A 13,868-nucleotide genomic window follows, 5' to 3' on the forward strand; every position below is an offset into this window, starting at 1 on the left:
TCAATATCATCCCCATGTGACTTACACATCACTTCCCTGTCTGTTATTTGTATGTAGTCATTAAGATAGATGTTCCCAATGATCGGTGATCAGGGTTGCTTAGATAGCACAACTGCACACACAATCATGACTTGCCTGAGCTATGCTCGAGTTAACATGATTCAGCCTTGATTGAGGGTTATAAGAGGAACTTAATTCCCCAAACCTGACACAGACAGACAGACAGAAGTTCATCAACACACATGGGCTTTATTCTGTTGTGGGAAACACTTTCTCTCTCATTTCCCACCAGCACCAAAGCACAGTACAGCAAAGCACCAGCAACAATAAAGCACACAGCAATTATTTTCCTTCTCTGTCTTTCTCTCTCTTCTTCTCTCTGCTTTTGCCTCCACTCCTCCTCCAGCAAGCTTCATCTTCTCCCTCCCGACTCTAGTTACTGGAGCCAGTGCTTTTCTTTTATGTTGCACCTAGGAGTACTTCTGGTGGCCCGTTAGAGTGGTCATGAAGTACTTCTGAGTGAGGTGAAAACCCAATGAGGTAGGACTCTGAAGCCCCTTCAGCACCCCCCAGGGTGGCATCCACGAAACCCAACAGGGCTGTGCCAAACTCCAACTCCTATGAGGCCCTGTGCCCCATGGAGCTGCCATTTAGTGCTCTGGGGGAGATAACACCCTGTGCCTGTTCTCTCTCCTAGTCCTTCCACTCTGAATGTGTCCCTGTTGGGTAAAAGCCCTGGCAATTGGCCACATCAGCTATGTCCTGATTTCATAAGTGCGCATTGTGGTATACCCTAATGAATATGACCTTGGACTTGTTATTACTATTAAGACCTATCTTTTGATTTCATCTTACTTTAAACTGCTGCCACCCTGTGCAGTCAGTACACTACTGTTACTATATATTGCACTTAAGAAAAGAATTTCCTTTGGGTGTGCCCTACTTAGATATTTTATACCATGCTGAATTTGGACCTATACTCATATCATGTCATTTATACAGTATTGTGTTCTGTGCTTCTTTAATAGTCATATTAATCAAGTCGTCACACCCACTCCTACAGACAAACACACCCTCACAGTGTTTCCTCACCATAATTTCTTTAATTTACAGTTTGGATTCTTCAGCCCCTGACACAGCAAACTTACTCCTAAATCTTCCAGTTTGTTGTCTCCGACCTCCAATTCAGTTAGGGATGAATGTTCGACAGATAAACCCGAGGAGAGAGCTGCACAGCATCCGGAGGTGAGACCACATGAAACCAACCTTTAGGCATGAAAAGAAAGGCAAAATAGACACAAGAAGTTACAGGGTGGCATAAAGACACCTCCACAATAAAACTTCATTGTAAAGGGCTTTACCCAAGGTAAAGTTAAACTGCTTTTCATAAATATTCAGATTGAAAACTAAAGTAATGATAATAATAATAATATATTTTATTTATATAACACCTTTCTCATGATCAAGGTGCTTCACAGAGTCTCATAAAGAAACAGCAGGATTATATAACATTGGTTACAAGTGTTTCCTGCATAGAACATTTCAAACAGATAGATACAGGATATACAAAGCATTAAATATAACAAAAGACAATAAATCAGAGTAAAACATTACATTCAATACTAAAAGAAAGCCTAGCAGATAACATCAGTTGTGATATAACACACACTTACACAAATTACCCTCAGCATCTGGACAGAGAGGAAGACTGAAAGAGGAGGCAGAATGTCAGGTTAAGTTAAAATCCTTCCTGAACAGAAGAGTTTTAAGTTGTTTTTTAAAACAGTGAATGGAGTCAGCTGATCTAATTGATTTTGGGAGGTCATTCCAAATTCTGGGTGCTGTACAGCTGAAGACTGAGTGTAGGTTAGTGTGGGGCACAACAAGATTGCCAGAATTAGAGGACCTTAGTGGGCAAACAGGAGCAGAGTGATGGAGAAAGTCACTGATGTAGTCCGGTGTGAGGCCATTTAGAGCTTTGTTGGTTAATAATAGAATTTTACATTCCTGTAAGACACAGGGAGCCAGTGGAGGCGAAGCAGGATGAGTGTTATGTATTTGATGTTGCTGGTCCATGTTAGGACTCTTCCAGCAGTGTTTTGAATTAGCAGGAGCTGTGATATAAGATTAGAAGGGGCACGTGCCAGTAGGGAGTTACACTAATCAATGTGGGATGTGATAAAAGAATAGACAAGTTTCTTAGCATTGGAAAAGGAGAGGAATAAGCGAACACAGGATATGTTATGGAGGTGAAAGCAGGAAAGTTTCTTAATGTGGTTTATGTGGGCAGAATAAGAAAGGGAGGAATCAAAAATGACACCAAGATCCCTTGCTTCAGAAAAGGGTCTGATGAGATCACTGTCAAGAGGTACTGAGAAGGAGCTCATTTTCTTAACTTGCTCTTTAGTGCCAATTTGCAGGAGTTTAGTTTTATTGGAGTTAATTTTAGAGTTCTTCTCCATCCAGGTTTTAATGTCACTGAGGCAAGTTATGAACTGAGAAAGTAAGCAGATTTCTGAATGAGATGAGTGCAGAGTTCAAATTTTTGTCTTTGGTATCCTTGTTTACTATGTGTACCTTTAATATCAGTGGACTGTAACTCATATTTCTCATGGCAACTTGGGAGTAGATTCTTCGCATGAAGGAGTCAGGGTCATTTGGGATGACTGACTGAACATTTGAGATACGATCTGTCCCATTTCTTCTATCCTTCCAGGTGGAACATGGACAGCTGCAGTGACTTTCTCATGGTCACACAGTGGTGTCAGAAGTGGGATTTGAACACACAACCTCAGGATGTGAAGTCCAAACTCTTAACCACTACACCACACTGCCTTCTTTTTTTTCTAGAATGAGTATGAACAAATTGAAGCACAGCCATTAATATTAGAGCAGCTAATAGTATTCAGAAGCAAGGGCTACCACTTTGTGATCATAGTAAAGCATTTTTATTAACACAAACAACTGTCCATACATTTCACCATATATTACTAAGCATATAATGCAAATACTTTCAAATTGCAAAACAATGTTAAGACACTACTTGAAAGATCAGAGCCAACCATATGACTCTGTTGAGATCTTTGCTGAGATTCAAGCGGAGACACATCTCAGACTACCAGTGTAATTTTTCTCATGAGAAAAATCTGAGAAGTATGAGACAAAAAAGTTTCTATTTTATTTCCTTCTGACCTCATTGTTGTCTAGAAGACACCGAAAAGATATTCCGGAGATCTCTTTTCTGATTTTTCACTCCTTTGGAGAGGAACATTTTGTTGGTTGATTCCTTTATGGTTATTGTTTTCAAGAAGTTTATTTTAGTTAACATCTTTGTTGGAAAATTCCAGATGTTGTTTTGTTTTAGTTGTGCACTCCACCATTCTTTGAATCCCATTACCAGGATGCTATTGCCAGTTGTTGGTGTTGTGGTGGTGTAGGCCATCACCTTTAATGTCACTAATGGAACAGGGTTTAAAATTCAGGACAGGGAGCCATGTTTAATCCAAGTTTGTGGATAACCTGATGAAAAAAAAGAATTTCCGTGTTTTTCTTTAGTAACTCTTTGTTTTGTGAACATCTGCTAACTTCTAAAACTTTGATGTGTAATTGCATTCTGGCTTTGATGTTCAGTTTATTTTTGACCTTTGGTTCAGATTCTTGGTGGTTAGTGAGAACATAGTTGGTCCATCCATTTCCTGTTCCTTTACTTCTCTCTCAGCCACATTTCAGCTTGGCATAACATAATGATGCTGATTAAAGAACCTGAGGTTTGTGTGCAGTCCAGTAAAAGAAACATATTGTAGCTCAGGCACTAAGGGCCACAGTGGATCCTTTTGCTCTTTACATGGCTCTTTTGATGGTGCATTACCCTTAAAAGGCCTACTCACCTTTGCTACACTACTAGAATTCTCTTCATCACTTCTGCAGATTTGCCGTTTTCATTTTTGCCAATGGTGATGGAATGCCAGCTCATACTGTACTTTTGATTACTCATCCCTGACTGATGCAGCTTGTCATGGCCATTACATAGCTCTCCCTTCAGAATCACTGTCTTCCCTTCCACCTTCTTAATATGGCACACAGCTCTTCAAAATGGCAGGGCGGTCTTAGTTTCTGCAGTGGTCATGTGGCTGGTGACAAAAGCACATCAACACGGGGCTTGACTGCTTAGCTGTCAGGTGGTGCAGCATGGATGTTCAGCAAAGGTGTTAAACACTGCATTTCTCTGTGGTGATCTGTTGATTACAAGTGAGCAAGCAAACATCTTTGTGTGGAGCTGCAGATGTAGCAGTCTCTTGGCTGTATTCCTTCATTGAAGTAACACTGCATAGCTTTGAGACTGTCACTCCATCGCTGCTCTGTATCACCTCTGTGATCTGCATCATCCTTTGCCTGCAAATTACTTTTTTTTACCACTGGCCTTGTTTCACATGGCTCATCTGAGGTTAGTGGCACTTTTTCTCACTTCATGTGCCAGAAGCTCTGACAGCTGCTGACAACCAGGCTAATGGAGCGTAATAGATTGAGAAGCATAGATGGAGCTGCAGAGGTAGTAGACTCTTAGTTGACTTCCTTCCTGTACTAATGCTGAAAACAGCCTCCCAGATCCTCAATCTCAACCTTGAGACTTGTCACTAACTCCTCAAAAAAGCCAAGCAGGTCCTTTGCATTCTCTGTGGTGCTTGGAAATTGCTAAAATTGGATGGTATGTTTTTTTCTATCCCACTTCTGACACCAATGTAGCACACCTGTGCTGAGTGCTCTTTACATGGCTCGTAATCCTAAAAGAACGTTTTGCTTGTGCTGCACTAGATGGAATTCTTTTTGCAACCTTTGCAAGCTTGCTTTTTTAATAGGGACCCCTGCTGCTGGTGATGGAATGCCAGTTTATACTATGGGTGACTCATCTTTGTCTGATGCAGCTGTTACAATATTAATAAAGCGTCAATTAAGTTTTAACCCAGCTATTTGTTATAGATATGTTGAAACAGTGTAATCAGGTGATGGAAGGGTCAAAGATGGAAACTGAGGATAGACGTTATTTACTTCACAGCTGATGAAGGACAAAAAGTATTGATAAAACACAAGACAATTATCACAGGCCTTATTCTTGTTTTCAAAATCAGGGCAGCTAATGATGATGTTTAACTGTTTTTTGTGCAGTTTAATGACAACAGAATGTTTTGCCAAAACAGAACTCCAGAAGATAACTTGCACATGTAAATGGAAGCTTTTAAGAAGCCAGGTTTCTGCCTTAACCAGTTATTCACCTTATCCAGGTTTTGTATGTGCATGTAAACACACTCAGAGCGCAGTGTTTACTCACCTCAGTGTTTGTAATTTACAGTGTGAACTCTTCAGGCCTTCACAGAGTAGAAAAACTCCCATGTTATCGAGATTATTTTTGCCAAGTCTCAGCTCATTCAGACGTGAGTGTTCAACAGAGAGAGCCAAGGCCAGAGTATCACAACATCGAGAGGTGAGACCAGATGACCACAGCCTGTGAGGATAAATGAAATGAAGACATCATGAGATAAACACAATTGTCTGTGCCTAAGATGTCGGCTGAACCAGTGGCAAGCAGTGTTGCTCTTCACTAACTAATCAAGATTGAAGTAAAAGAAATAAAAATGCTAAAAAAGGCATTCATTTATGTCCTAAAGTTTCATTGGTGGATTAGAGTTTAATGGATGATTGCTAGTTGAAAATAATACTCTTGGATGCTGCATATCAAAATTTAGAATTTATACAAAATAGTATTATCTCTCAAGTCAATCTTCTGTGTTGTATTTAGTTATATGAGCCTTCAGAATTTTGGAATGACCTGCTAATTTAGTTTTCCTCCATCATCATTCAGACAGACTGTTTTGAGTTTACGGACAGTTTAACTTTCCATGCTGCTTTAATAATAGAAGGTTCTCTTAGCGTTTTTTTCTACAGTAACTACGTTGGCTGTTCCACCTTAATTTTTTAATTTCTGGGAGTATTAGAATAAACACTAGACTCAGACTGTAATGATTTTCTTAAGTGTTTTGAATAAATATAAGTTTTCAGACTGCTATAACACATTATTATTGTTTAGTTTGTGATTTGAAATCAGTTCAATGTTTTGTTAGAGGACAGTTTAAGGGTTCTGGTGATTGTAATTTCCCACCATTCCAGGTGCTGGCACTGTGTCCCAATGCCTTTTCTCTTCCTTCCACTGCAGACTGAAAGACTGATGAGTGTAACACCATGGACATCAATTCTGGTGTCCGTCCACCTTCACCTGCTCTTTCCTGTTGGAAGGACTCAAAGCTAAAGGATCCACCATCTTAGGGCAGTCCTGTCCTGAACTCATGTCTCTGTAATTACGGCTTGTTTTCGTATGTTTCTGCATTCCATCAGTTATATGGGGTTACCAATGCTTTATTTCAGTCTTGTATTTCTTTTACAGTTTCATTATTATTTTTTGACTGCAGTTTGTTTCACTCTGATTGCCGCCATTTTGGGACATGTTTTTGCGTAGCAACACAATCTCGTTGCCATCATGTGACATCAGGAAGTTTCACATCATTGATCTTGTTACCTGGAATATATTTTAGGCTGTGGCATGCTACTCCTGGTGTATAAAATTGTGCATATTTTATAAATATTATTTGCAGTTTATTAGAAAGTTTTTTCGGGAGCTAAACTATATTTTTGTGTGTGTACATTGACTTTCTGACTTGTTATTTTAGTTTAATTTTGACTTTTCCGGCTTTTCTGAACCTCACTTTGTCTTTTTGACTGTGTTATTGCCCTGTGTTTTTGTCCTGTTCCAGACAGACCACAGAGAACACCTGTCATGAAAGTTTTCATTGATAAGGGGTTATATTATATCTTGGAGGACAATAAATGGTCAATAAAAGAGAATGTGGTACTCCAAAAACAATTACAGCAATATCCCTAAAAAAAGTATAAAAATCAATACTGGTATTTTTACAGTCTAAAAGGCAGGAAAAGACTTGCTAAACCAGCACCTGTCTTTTCTAGACAAAAAGAATGAACACTATTATAATTCAGTGTTGGTATGTGGCAAACTGAAAAGGAAAGACTCAAATTAAAAGAATTCCTCTATGCAAATAACATCCTGCCTTGTATTACTAACCCAGCGGCTCTCAAATTGTGGGGCGTGCCCCCCTAACAAAAAAGGGGGCATGAATGTTGCCATATGTGGCGTAATTTCGCTATTTTAAACTTGTAGCGGTGTATCGGCAGCAAAAAGTATAGAAATAAATTTTATTATGGTTTCAAAAAAACGTTAGGGGGGCACGATTTAAACTGTTATGAAAACTCGGGTCGCAAATACTTAAAGGTTGAGAAACGCTGTACTAACCCAATCTCTTTGATCCCCAATGTACTAATTATGTGTGATGAATTGTATACTATTTCCGGTTTAATTAATTAATCCCATTTCCCATACTCAAAACATTTTACACAGGCACCATTATTGAACAAGAAGTGTTCTGACCAGCGGCATTATGCTTTGGTACGGAAACTGCAGCATCACCAGCTGCAAAGGGATGGCAGAGAATAGTGAGGTTAGTGGAGAATGTTTTGTCATCTCACAAAGTGTGACCAGCCACATTAGATGTTGGCCGCTGTGCTATCTCCTACAACATCAATATTTGGATATTTTACCTGATATTTATGCATCATATTATATAGCATTTGAATGAAACAAAAGCCCAGGTGAATGTTGCTTGGGTTCAGTGACTTTTACAAACATCACACAGTAGGTGTGCATTACACCAGACATTTGCTGGTGTATTCTGCACCTTTAATCTCTGCTCTTCCAAACCAGCATGCATATCTTCTGTGATAACATAAAGGCCTTGATCAGACTACTGTACAAGTCTTTAACACATTTACACTGATACAGAATACATTTTTAGGTAAGAAAACTCAGGTAGTGGACTGAGATGCCCAAGCTGATATATCTGAGTGACGACCTTACCTGTTGCAGTGTAGAAGTAGTACTTATTAGAATATCTTATTAATTCAAAACACAGAGAACTTAACAAAACCTCTCATTCTTTAGCGACAGTAAAAATTAAAAGTTCTATTACTCACATAACATGTTTACAGCAGCTGAAAGCTGGTACCAGTCTCTTGATGCATTCTGGGGAAAGCATGGTGTCTGACAGGTTAAGTTCTTGAAGTTCTTCACAGCATTTGATAACAGAGCCCAGCACACTACAGTTCAGGGGTGATAAATTTGCATCAGAAAAGTTCAACTTTAAATCTTTCCCAATGACATCTCTGATTAATTTATTATTGTTAGTCTCAAAGAGCCATTGACACACTCGCAGAGCTTCATTTTTATTATGGCTCCCTAGAAACCGTTCAGCTCTCTTCTTCACCCACTCTAGGATCCGCACTGCTGTTTTCCTCTCAAACTCACCAAGAATTGGCCCCAGTGTTTTAAACACAGTAGGTCTGGCCAGTCCAGTTAAGAACTGAGTGAAAATCTCAAACCGGCCATCTTCACAGGAGCTCAGTTTTGCAAGGACCCCCTCAACGTCACTTGATGGATCAAGGTAGAAGGAGCAGGCAGCTATAAACTCCTGCAGGGTGAGGTGGAAAAATGTGTATGCTGTGTTCTTTACAGAATTTTCTCTTTGCAAAATGTCTTTCAGAAATCCGGAGAGAAATGGAGAGGACAGGACAGACCGGAGACCAAAGGAGAATATCTCATACTTGTCATAAAAAATAAGAGTTCTGTTGTCAACTCCATAAAATGCCATCTTTCCCAGTTTCACCAGAATCCCCCGCTCATCCTCAGCTTCTCGCCTGTGATTTGTTAGGATGTTGTGAAGGAACATCACAAAGAGCTCAGTGACAGTTTTTGGTATTTCTCCTCGCTCATCTTCGGGTTGAGTAAAGTACTTCTTGAGCACAGAGCACATGATCCAGCAGTAGGAGGGGTTGTAGCACATGGTGTAGAGGATGTCATTCTCCATGACATACTGAAAAGCCTCATCACTAAGTTCAGTGTTACCAAAGAACTTCTTAAAGTATGTTTGCCTTTGTTCAGGGAAAAACCCTAGGACCTCTAGAAATCGATCAACTCTTTCCATATCCAAGACCTCTAAGGCTGTTGGTCTACTTGTGATCAGGACTGAACAGCCCTTCAGTAATGTCTGGCAAACCAGGCTAGAGACAAGGATATGGACAGGAAAGAAGCCATCTGTGCTTGAACAGAGGCGCGTGTGTGTGAAGTCCAGTTTGTGCTTGTACTCATCCAGCCCATCAAATATAAAAAGGAGATTCTTGGGCTTCTTCAGGATTTCTGTCAGTCTTGGGTTATTAAGATGTTTGAACTGCCTCACTATCAGCTTTGTCAGAGTCATTTGTGGCTCTGGTGTGTTGTCTAGGAAGTTGAGCTCTCTGAATTTAAACAGGAAGATAAAGGCAAACTTCCTGTAATGTGTGCCTCTGGCCCAGTCGAACATGATCTTCTGTACCATGGTAGTCTTTCCAATTCCAGCCACTCCACTGATGACTACAATATTGGGGGAAGTGACGCTTCCAGGACTCCTTCTGAAAAGTTGCTCAGTCCAGATTCGCTCACATTTCTCCTTTACCTGTTTCTCTACTAGCTTTGCATGTGTCATCCCAGTCTTCAGAAGTTCATGCTGTGTCTCAATAGGAGTTCTTTTGTACTGATGAATGACCATCAGCTCTGTGTATCGAGTTTCAAAGATCACAGCCCTCGTGCGGGGATCACCTGGAGCAGACTGCTCTTCCAGATTTCTGGTGAATTCAAATATAGTTGCTTTCTGAATCTCATGAAGGCCTAAAAATCACAAAAAGAACAAGTGAGCAAACTGGAGAGTTAACGACTAGAGAAGATGATGACCAGAGACATGACATGAGAGTTTTACCTTTAATATGATCCTCAAGTATGGGTGATTGGAGACAGAACTGCATCTCTTTCAGGAGATCTGATCCTGGAAGAGAAAATAAGAGAGTCAGAGGATACAATCACGGCAGTGATGGAGAAGATCAACACAATGGAACTTTTAGAGAGGTAATTCTGCTTCCTGCAAGACACAGAATTCTGAATTTTTGAAAACTAAATTTAGAAAATGTTTCTGCATGTGTGATAGATCAGTAATATTCTTCAAATTTGCTTAAAAGCATTCTGTTGGTCATTTCAGGAAGTCCCACAAAATACCATAGGCAAGTAATGAGTGGGAAAGATCAGTTCAAATGGTATCCACCTTCTGAGCAAATGCACAAAAACACAGGGTTTATGGTGCCAGTATTGTCAAGTGCACATAGAACAGTGAAACTCTTACTTCCATGTGCTAGACAACATATAACACGTCATTACGCTCTAGTGATCAGTGAGTATCAATTACTACCTAATCTTGAAAAGTCTGTCTTCCTCACCTGAAAACTTCTGTTTTCCTAAACTAAAACAACTACTTTACCGCAAAGTCAGAACCATAATTTTTTAGGCCAAAGTAGAACAATATGGCATCAGAATTTGTCACAAGAATTCTGGAACAAAAGTACTATATGTGACCTTTAAAGAGTTTAGAACTCTGTATAAAAAAATGCACAGGCCTCTGTTTAAGCAGGATGCCACTGTCACATCTATGGCCAGACCCTGCATACTTTTAAAAAAAATCATTATACTCTGTTACCTATAGCTATTCTATCTAATTTCATTTGAGGATACTTTAGCACCATTATGAGACTTAAACTAGAATGTGTTCTGAATACAGCATATGATGACTTATGAAACATAAAAGGATGTTAATGACCTTATCAGCAGAAGCACCTTGGTTCATCAGAAGTCAAAATAGATTCAGCTCTATTCTAAGCATTGATATCTTCTGGATTATGATTATTTTATTTATTTATTTTGTTCTTTATTTCACCTTATAAAATTTCTTGTATGGAATTTGTTAGTTTTCACATACCCCTTGGGGTCAGATCGCATCGTCAGTCATTGTACAGCACCCCTGGAGCAAGTGCAGGTTATGGGGTTTCCTCAAGGGCCCCAGCATAGTTGGATCTCTTTTGGCAGTAACAGGGATTTGAATCGGCAAGTCTTAGAGCCACCATTCTGCCCTGTACTGTACTGTAATCATTTCTACCCATGACCTGAACAATATCCATATCAAATGAGCTTTGCATGAAGTGAATTTTCACTCAATGTATTATTTCCTATTTATTGTAATAATACATTCAGGCTCATCCCTAGCTGCCCAAGACACACAAAAACAAACAAGAAGTAATTCACAATAAGACTCTTCAGAAACCCCCTCCAAAAAGGTCAAACTTCAGGAATGTTTTTTGCTCAATTCAAATACTTCAATTTGAAGATTTGGCTCTGTGTCAACTGTGCATGTGAGTAGGAAAAGGCAGATTTAAAAAATATATTTGCACAGAGCACAGTAACATATTAAACTTATACACTTATTACACCTGGTTACGAAATTGTTGGTGTCTTTTTGATCTTGTTCCCCAGCTTATGTTTTGGCTCAGTTTCTGTGCTTATCCTGATTTTTGACTCTTTTGCTATGTCTGTGACAATGATTTGGTTTTAGGAACTGAGCTTGTTTCCTAGAATTTCAGTCTTCCAGTAGCAGACCTTAGCTAATTTGTACTTTTTCCTTTTCTCCCAATTCTATTGCTGTTGAAAACTGCTGCCACCCTAGGGTCTATGGCTTGAGGATTGGACTCCTCAGTCATCTCAGATCATTCCAATATCATGGCAAGGCATCACTGTTGCCTTCCAGTGACTGCTAAAAAAAACACAAGAAAATGGCCAAATCCTGAGAGAAATGGGCATAGCGTCCATCTTGCATGTCAGTGTTGCTGCACAGAAATTTATTACTCTTTCCATCGTATAAAAAAAATATGACCTTTGTCTGTCAATATTGTGAAAGTGGGATGCTCCTCAACACTTGTTAAAGAATGTGAGAATGAAGAGATGTGGTCAGAACTGGCCATGATATGATGAAGCTGAGGTTGAAACTTGTAGTAATAGGGATTGACAAAAAAAGGGAAAACGAGTATGGTTACTAGTTACAAGTACATACGTGAAAGTGGCAGTATGACCAGGAACAGAGGAAGACAATAGGAATCTATGAGTCTCTGCCTGTTAACATGAGTACACAGAGCTCTGTCTGGACACTTGTGAGTGCTAATACTAACTGTTACGTAAAGAAATACATGCAAAGTTTAAATTAATTTCTGGAACTACCAGAAGTCAGCTTCATATTAATTTCTGAATGTGTTTGATGTGGTCCCTGATTCCAGTCCTAGAAATAGAAAAAGAGAGCAACTGGTGTTTTGAGTATAAGGTTGGCATCTCAATGCTACTGAGGGAATTTGTTAAATAAGCCCACACAATGAGTTTCACTTCAAGTTTGTATTTTGTATTGTGTTCCTGTGTTCATCACGCTCCTTCATGCATTTGTCTATCTAGACATTCAGGGTCTTCTCTGTCACATAACTCACCTCCCACTGTTACCTCCTCCAGTATTCTCGTCAAGTTGGGTGAAGGAAATCTCACAAATTCTTCAGCCAGTGACTCCCAAAGGCTGACTAACAAAATTTGGTCTTTCTTCATTACATCACTGATAAAGCAATCCGCACCTGCAATCCCCTCAGATTCCTCTTTTGCTTTAATTTTCTGAAAGACAGGTGGAGAGGGTGGAGTTAGAGTTTTCAGAGGAGAACCAATGGGACGTATCATTCATTTTGGTGGGATGATCTCAAACTAACAATACATTTTCCTTATGGAGTGTCAGGAGACCCTCTTACTGTTCTTTATCCCTCTCTTTAAAAGAAAAAAAGAAAGACTTTTCTACCTTTGCCTCATCATTGGCAAGGATGTGCTTAGTGACCAAGTTCTGCAGGATGCTGGTGATGTCGTATTCGATGATATAGGCCAAGTAGGGCTTGTAGAACTCGGTGACCTTGAGAAGATCTTCATGAGGTAATTTTTTAATCACTTTCCGAAACTTCTCTATCATACCTAAATGAAACAAAGAAAGACAGGAACATGATAATCTGTGGAGTCTCTGGAATTATTTTTTTGTGACATAAAAGCCCACTGCCAAGTAAATATATCTCTGTACCAACTCCTGAGTGTTTTTTTTTTATTTATGCTGTAAGTCTGATGGCACTGAAGCTGCCTAAGGTGTGGTAAACAATATAGAGAATAAGCAAGTTATCATGAAATTCTAATACTTCACTTCAAGTAGTCCTAGTGGAATGATTTACCTGTTCTGTTTGTTCTCACTTCTTCTCTCACTCGCTTGTGTGGTTTCTCCTGCTATATCTCAATCTGTGGAAATAGCTACTTTGTTCTCAGGCTAGCTTATGATTTTAGTTCCAGAACAAATGACTTCTCTTTTAAATGAGCTACATTTATTCCACACTTTGCAATGCACTGTTTTCCCTTGATGATGATTTTGATTAGCAACACTGTAGCTCCAGGTCTTTATTCACATCATCAGCACCAAGCCTTTAGCATCTAAGCTTTAGAAATGTACTGATGTGCTGACAACATTTTTGCAAGCGAGAGAGATTGGTTGAGAGTTGCTGAAAGTTGTTGTTTTGTATTGTTTGAGGGTTAATTAAAAATATATATTCCTATAAACTTGCGTTTGATTGCCGCTAAGGAATTTTTAAAGGTTTTTCCTTTAGAAGGTTTTTTTGCTTTTTTTTTTGCCTGCATAGGAGCAAAAGCAGCTGTGCATTTGGTGGTGCATTTGGAAAAGTTACTTGTTATGTGTACTTGTTCTTGTTATTTGTATTCATATTAATGTCAGTGAGGCAGTGTTGTAAGCAGCAGTAGCTGACACTGGCATCTCTGTAAA

At 39.3% G+C, this 13,868-nt stretch overlaps 2 protein-coding genes across 2 annotated transcripts in view; both read right to left on the reverse strand.

Moving 5' to 3' along the window:
• Nucleotides 1-13,868, reverse strand: part of LOC114665934 (NACHT, LRR and PYD domains-containing protein 3-like) — a 578,897-nt gene that overhangs the window by 513,767 nt on the left and 51,262 nt on the right. The gene's annotated exons all lie outside the window — the stretch shown is intronic.
• Nucleotides 1-13,868, reverse strand: part of LOC127529235 (NACHT, LRR and PYD domains-containing protein 12-like) — a 36,259-nt gene that overhangs the window by 17,266 nt on the left and 5,125 nt on the right. Inside the window, exons 2-7 of the mRNA XM_051932270.1 lie at nucleotides 12,855-13,021; nucleotides 12,502-12,676; nucleotides 9,909-9,974; nucleotides 8,095-9,820; nucleotides 5,327-5,500; nucleotides 1,093-1,266 (exon numbers count right to left, since the gene is read on the reverse strand). Coding sequence (XP_051788230.1) covers nucleotides 1,093-1,266; nucleotides 5,327-5,500; nucleotides 8,095-9,820; nucleotides 9,909-9,974; nucleotides 12,502-12,676; nucleotides 12,855-13,021 — 2,482 coding nt within the window. The remainder of the gene's footprint in view (nucleotides 1-1,092; nucleotides 1,267-5,326; nucleotides 5,501-8,094; nucleotides 9,821-9,908; nucleotides 9,975-12,501; nucleotides 12,677-12,854; nucleotides 13,022-13,868) is intronic.

This window comes from Erpetoichthys calabaricus, chromosome 1, assembly GCF_900747795.2.
Source record: "Erpetoichthys calabaricus chromosome 1, fErpCal1.3, whole genome shotgun sequence".
In the NCBI taxonomy this organism is placed as follows: domain Eukaryota; kingdom Metazoa; phylum Chordata; class Cladistia; order Polypteriformes; family Polypteridae; genus Erpetoichthys; species Erpetoichthys calabaricus.